The 7,500-nt window shown below is 35.0% G+C and overlaps 1 protein-coding gene across 1 annotated transcript in view; it reads right to left on the reverse strand.

Annotated features, from left to right (window-relative positions):
- The window catches only part of LOC144960454 (uncharacterized), a 17,491-nt gene that overhangs the window by 76 nt on the left and 9,915 nt on the right, over positions 1–7,500 (reverse strand). The window contains exon 5 of the mRNA XM_078893549.1: positions 1–3,339. This exon is cut by the window's left edge and continues 76 nt beyond it. Within this exon, the coding sequence (XP_078749675.1) occupies positions 3,065–3,339 (275 nt within the window). The 3' untranslated portion in view covers positions 1–3,064. The remainder of the gene's footprint in view (positions 3,340–7,500) is intronic.

Raw genomic sequence — 7,500 nt, forward strand, 5'->3', positions numbered from 1 at the left:
AAGCGCTTTGAGCACATTTAGTGAATATTGCGTTATATAAAGCTCTTTTTTTAGAGTTGCCATCTACATGAGATTTGAAATTAAGTGATTCGTCAATGATCATTCCTAAATATTTGAATTGCTTGACAAGTTCAACTTTTTGATAATTTATTTTGATGGCATTTGGAGGAACCTGACCTTTTCTGAAATCACAAATAGGTTATTTTATTTCTGATACATTACATTCAAGGCAGTTTTTCTTACACCAATTCACAAAATGTTTAATTTGGTTTATATAATAATTTTCTGATTCTTGGCTATTCAAAACTCCAAAATGGCTGTATAGTCTGCTTAATTAATAATAAGACATTCGTCATAAATATATATACCATCATTTGTGTACAAAATATACAAAAATTGGGGAGCTAAAACATCCTTGTGGACAGCCAATTGAAATGGACTTTGTTGCCGATGACTGTATTCCCATTTTGACGGTCTGAAGTCTTTCCAATTGAAAGTTATGGAACCATTTTATGAGATATCGTGGTAGGTTCATGGATGATAACTTGTTGATGGTTGTTATCATTGAATTGAAAGCAGATGAAAAGTCAACGTATAAGATTCGTGAATATTTTGCGGGTGATTTGTTTAGATGTTTTATCATCGTGTTCATAACAGTTAATAAGGCATCTTCTACGCTGCGTCCATGTTTATAAGCAAATTTGTGTTTGTCTAGTATCTCGTAATCACACACTGTTTGTAGAAGTTGCCATTTCAAAATATTTTTCTAAACATTTCACGACGATTGATGTTAATGCGGCAGGACTGTAATCATTCAATTCTGTTGGAGGATGCTTTTTTAGGCACTGGTACGATAATTGAAGTATACCACAGAACTAGGACAATTTGTTCATCTACAGATCGTGAAAAAAAATTGTACAGGGAAAAGCAAGCTGTTCAAAACAGTTTACATTGGCAGTCAGCTTCTAGACCCTTAGAACGCCCTATTTACTATGTTTAATATAATAGAGATCAGCAAATCCTATGAGTTACCCGTTACATAATTAACGATAATAATAAACAGCAACAGTCAATGGCTTGTATAGCTGTTTAAGGCTATAATCTTCACAATAAAGTAAATAATAAATCAACCAAAAAACAACAACAAAAAACAAAACAAAACAAAACAAGTTTCAGTTCCACTTATATTTAACAATAAATGTAATATATAAAACAGAATAAATCTTCTGTTTTATAAGTATTCATGTGTGTATTTACAGATTTTTGTTTTATAACATCATTGAGCACTGAACATAGCCACACTAATTGTTTATTTTTGCGAAGAGCTTGTCTTGTGGAAGGTAAGGTTCTTAGCCGGGCTGGGCTGGCCTTCTCTCTGGTCTTTAATGTTGTGTCCCGGGCTGCTGCAATGGTGTCATGCTGGAATTCCTCTTTATATTCCAGCATGTGAAGGGCATGAAATATCGTTTGATATGATAAATATACGGTGTGTCTTTTTTACGAAACCCGCCGAAACCCAGTCCCAGGTTCACTCCCCAATGGTGTACACTTCCCTGAGTTCTAGGATCACTCCCCACTGCCACCTACTTCCCATAACTTTGTCGGGATTCGTCGGGTTTCGTCGGGTTTCGGCGGGTTTCGGCGGGTTTCGTAAAAAAAGACACACCCATAAATATATACATGGCGTCAGATTTCTCCGTGTTAAACTTCCTTGAACTGTTAGCGAGAATGGTTTGCCCTCAGACAGTGGTAGTTTTAGATAATGCGTATACATTATATTTACTAGTAGTAAAGTCCTCATCTTATGATAATGATTATGTTTGCTTCAAGGCTAGTCTATAGTAAGACATAATGAGCAGGTTCCAATGATACAGTCGGCTATATTAAGCCTAATAATATCACAGTAAAATAGTCTACTGTGCGAGCGATAAAAGTATAGAATAAAAGTATGAATAAATAACGCTAGCGCCCAGATAGCATGCAGTAAACAAATGATAGTTACTCTGACCTCATGAAGTTTACAAGTCTGTACTAATCTAGATAAAACACGATTGTGTATTGTATGATCAAATTACATAATATATACAAGTCATAATGATACAATGCATATCAAAGCCATAATAATACAATCTTAGGATTTAGGAAGAATAGGCAGATAATGTTGTTGATACATAGTCTGTAGACCAGAAAGTATTTAGAAGAATTAAATCATTTTTTTCACTCACCCCTTTTTGAAAATATTACACTACTGATTAGAATAAAAGGCAAAGTCATTTCCTGTGAAGATATAGTCTGTGTGAGAGAATGATTCGATTCAATGTTAAGGTTTTATAGGTTCAAGATAGCCTTTCACCCACTCTCATATGTCTTTGTTTCAAAAGTAGTGTGTGTGTGTGTGTGCGCGCGTGTGGGCGTGTCTCCAGATGATTAACATTAAACTCTCTTGATTGTATATGAATGAAAAATCGAACGACTTTGTTCGATTTTCAATTATCGTGGCTCAAGAGTATAAGGGCTAATTCACACCGGAGACTGACTCCGACGACCCGGCACTGCCGCCCTCTGCCCTCATCCGGATAAAGACGTCGGACACAGACAAAATACTAAGAATAAAGAAAAGAGCAGCTAGACTTACCCATACCAAGCACCCGACGTCCTCTGCCTTTGTTTTTTTTTAATTATGTTGTTTTTTTTTTTTCGAGCTTGGTATGGGTAAGTCCTGACGTCACATCCTCTACTTTTCCGGTTCCAAAATCTGTGGAAGTGTAATGTAACCAGTCATTCGGTGGACTAATGATAATGAATAGGTTACATATGAAATCATAAAGTGGCACAACTATTTTAGTAACAGTATGTATAGGCAGATTCTAAAGACTGCTGGACGTAAAAGAGAGAGGATAGATGATTTTTATTGACGTTCAGCATATACTATTTAGACTTGAAAATAAGATTAAATAATTCTAAAACCAAGGTATGTATTCAGTCCTCCGGGAGAGTAGTTTTTCCCTTCCAATGAGCTGGGAACCAGCTTCTTATGAAATCACACTTTGTTCTTGATTCAGAGTTAAGCCCCACATATTGGCGGTTCGTAAAATGAAAATAGCTTTAACGGGTCCGTTACCCAACACCACAAATACGGTTCACCGAATGACCTGCAAAAATTCCCAGCCAACGAGACGTTTTTGTCGTCCAGCAGATACAGTTCAGGAGATAAGTTGTAAGTGTGAAATGTAGGAGATGTCTTGTCCCAACGTTGACATGTATAGCCATCTCTGGTTGTGTTCATGGTGCCGGCATAGGCAGGGATACCGGCGGACGAAATTTTCTGGCACTTCTCAGCTGTCAATGAAAATGAAAATAAATGAATAGGTAATAATAATAATAATAATAATAATAATAATAATAATAATAATAATAATAATAATAATAATAATAATAATAATAATAATAATAATAATAATAATAATAATAATAATAATAATAATAATAATAATAATAATAATAATAATAATAATAATAATAATAATAATAATAATAATAATAATAATAATAATAATAATAATAATAATAATAATAATAATAATAATAATAATAATAATAATAATAATAATATATAATAATAATAATAATAATAATAAAATAATAATAATAATAATAATAATATAATAATAATAATAATAATAATAATAATAATAATAATAATAATAATAATAATAATAATAATAATAATAATAATAATAATAAAACTCCAGAAGTACAATTTCCTTTAAAGATATTCCATATTGGTCAGAAAATATATGATTACCTCCAGATGTACAATTCACTATATGTTTATCTTTTCAAAGTGTATAAGAATTCCTTTTCAATTTTGGGATCATTTGAATCTACTAATCTTTGAAGTTTTAAGGTTAACTAGTTAACCCTCTTACCACCCTTAGAAAAATCGTCACATTAGTTACAATGCATCCAACAATTGTCTCATTCTGAATTCTTTTGTTATATTTAAGCTATAAAAACTCGACACTTTATTGCAGAGCGCTTTTTTTCTGTGAACAGGATATAGAATATAAGTCCTACTCGTGACTGTTTAAAAAATCTATCTTTGGGTATAAATGTTTGGGTATAATTCTGAAAATAACTGGTAAGGAGAGAGTTGATTTAACTGAGCTTTACAATTAAAAAAAAAAATGAGCTTTTATATAGCGCAATATCCACTAATTAATTGAGCTCAAAGTGCTTTGCAAGGGGTCCCTGACCAACAGGAACATTTAACATTTAGGACGGGACATGACGCCTGTTAGGTGACGTTACATTTTTTTCGGACAGAGACAACGTTGCTACTGGCCAGGTACTCATTTTACACATGAGTACGGTGAGAGAATGTGAGCAAAGAGTCTTCATCAAGGACTCAACTATGTGTCGAACGTGGCTCGAACCCAGGAATTTCCGATCCGAAAGCTAGTGACCATATAGCCGCATAAAGTTAACTGCCATTCTCTGGGAAGACACGAATTTGAAAAAAAAAATGGCCAGAAAAAAGTTACTTGAAGTATCGATCGATTTAAAATGACATTCATCTGGGCATAAGCTCTCAAACCTGAGTCTTAACCCTCTCCTTACCACCCATAGGAAAATCGTCACATTCGTTCGGTTGTAACGACACTTTTCTCATTCTGCTGATTTCTCTTGTACATCACAAAATGTAAAGAAATGCTTTGATGACAGCTATAAATACTAAACACTGTGTTGTAGAGCTTACTTGGTAATTTTTTGTTTGAGTAAGACAAATCTATTTTTGTGCTGGGTGGGTGTGAATTTTCGGGGAAAATTCTAAAATTAGCTGGTAAGGAGAGAGCTAAAGGAAGACCTCGCGAAGTACCAGGTTTCAGATCTTTTACTCCCCTCGTAAAAAATATAGAAGGAAAGGAGAGAGAGAGAGAAAGAAAGAGAGAGAGAGAGAGAGAGAGAGAGAGAGAGAGAGAGAGAGAGAGAGATAGTTGATGGGTTGGGGTTTATGTATGTGAGAGAAGGAAAATTGGAGAGAGAGGGTGGGTAGTAAAATTATTGGCAGATGCTGTTATTAAATTATATATCCTTTCTTTTAAAAAAATATAGCCTTGTGGAGAACATTGTGCTTATTTGAGTCAAGAAAAAAAATTATATGGGGCACAACTCTATTGAAAGAGTTGAAAATTGGAAATGTATTTTTTACAGATAGATAACTAGATAACTTGATTTCCTTTTATAATTTAAAGTTAGTTTGAAAGTTCGTTGAGTCTCACAGATATCATAAAATACGTACCGACGACACTAACACTCTCAAAAACAACCAATTTCGTCACTGTAAAAAGTTGTGAGTTTGGCGTTTTTACGACAGAAAGAACAACCAAAAGTTGACAGATGGAGTTTGACCATTGTTTCGATATTCAGCCGCCATTTTGATTTGTGAAGTATTGAAAGGTAGTGCAAAGCAGTCCGAGGTTTTTTTTTCTATAAGGGTTAGGTCGAAATCGAAGGATCTTTTTTTTTCTATATTTAAAAGAAAAGGATTCGGGTTAGTCATAAGTCTTAGTAAAGGTGCTAGGGTGTTTGTTTTTTCATAACTTAAGTAAAGGGGAGACATTCCGAAAGCTCCAACATCCCCAGTATTCTTTCAATTTGTATTTTCACCGTTGATCTTTTGTCAGGCGTTTATTTATTCAATTTGTTATATTTTTTTCTATTAGGGTAAGCTCGAGATCGGAGGATTTTTTTTTCTCTTACGGTTAGTCATAAGTCTTAGTAAAAGTACAAGGTTGTTTGTTTTACCATAAGTTAATTAAAGGGGAGACATTCCGAAAGCTCCCACAACACCACTAATTCTTTCAATTTGTCTTTTCAACGTTGATCTTTTGTGAGGCGTATATTTATTTAATTTGTCATCATATAGAAGCATTTTAAAAACTCGAGAACAAAACATTGATAGATTTTGTGAAAGTTTAAGTTTCGGTGGGTACAATATCGAATGAAAGTAGTTCTTTCCTCGCGAAATTGCGGGATTTTTACTAGTATATACATATATATATATATATATATATATATATATATATATATTATATATATATATATATATATTTATATAAAAATATATAAATTGTATCACTCACTTATATGTGGCCAAGACATGTGTTTCTGTGGCTTTCGTCCACGTCTTCAGTTGGCATAATGTCCGAAGAAAATTGTATTCCGTTTGAGATTGGTGTTTACACTCCTTGTGCCCTTACTTCCGTTGTGTCGTGGTGATTAGTCTTGATGTGTAGTGACATTGTTGTAGTGTGCTCTCATTGGTTATGTTATGTGTGTGTGTGTGTCTGTAAATGTGTGTGTGTGCGTGTGTTGTGTGTGGTGTATACATGTGTGTGTATGATATTGTGTTGTTTAATGTTGTTGCGTGGGGAAGCGGGGAGGGGGGGGGGGAAGAGACGGAGGGGGGGGGGAAGAGGGGGAGGAGGGTATGATAGGGTCGGGAGGGGGGGGAGGGGAAAAGGGTTATTTGACCTTATGCGTTTTGAGCTTCAATTTATTAGAGTGGACACACACCACAACATCATAATCCAACATTGAGAGAATGAAGAAAAAACTCATAAAATTATTCAAGGATCTCGACCTCAAAATCATGCTAGAAACTAACCTACACCGTCGATTTCCTGGACACAACCCTCTGCCTCAAAACTAACACGTATGGACCATACAAGAAACCCAACAGCGCCCTATTATACATCCATAAACACTCCAACCACCCACCTACGATAATAAAACAAATACCCACTATGATAGAACAACGGCTAAACAACCTCTCTTCAAATGAAGACATATTCAACGAAACAAAACAAGACTACGAAATGGCACTCAAACAGAGCGGAGACACCTCAGCACTGAAATACAAAAATGTAATGCACGCCACAACACCAAAAAAAAAAAAAACAGAAAAGGGAACATAATATGGTTCAACCCGCCGTTCAACAACGCAATCACTTCAAATATCGGCAAACAGTTCCTTGCACTCATCGATAAACACTTCCCGAAGAACCATCGCCTGCATACAATAATCAACAGAAACAACGTCAAGATAAGCTACAGCTGTGCACAAAACATGAAACAGATCATTACCAACCACAACAGACAAATCATATCCGAACCCAACAATATCAATAAAAATAACGACAACTGCAACTGTAGAAAGAAGCAAGGACAACTGCCCTGTAAAAGGAAACTGCCAAAAAGCGCCATAGTCTACAAAGCCACCATAACCACTGACAACACCGTAGCACAATACATCGGCAGCACAGAGCCCCCATTCAAAACAAGATACAACAATCACAAAGCCTCCATAACACATGAAAGCAAAGCAAAAAGCACCAAATTAGCAATGCACTATTGGCAACAAATAAACACAAATAAAACACCAAAAATAACCTGGGAGGTCGTCAGGCAAAGCAGCCCCTACAGATGCGGTGCTAG

Source organism: Berghia stephanieae, chromosome 15 (assembly GCF_034508935.2).
Source record: "Berghia stephanieae isolate SIO BIC M18660-M18661 chromosome 15, UCSD_Bste_1.3, whole genome shotgun sequence".
In the NCBI taxonomy this organism is placed as follows: domain Eukaryota; kingdom Metazoa; phylum Mollusca; class Gastropoda; order Nudibranchia; family Aeolidiidae; genus Berghia; species Berghia stephanieae.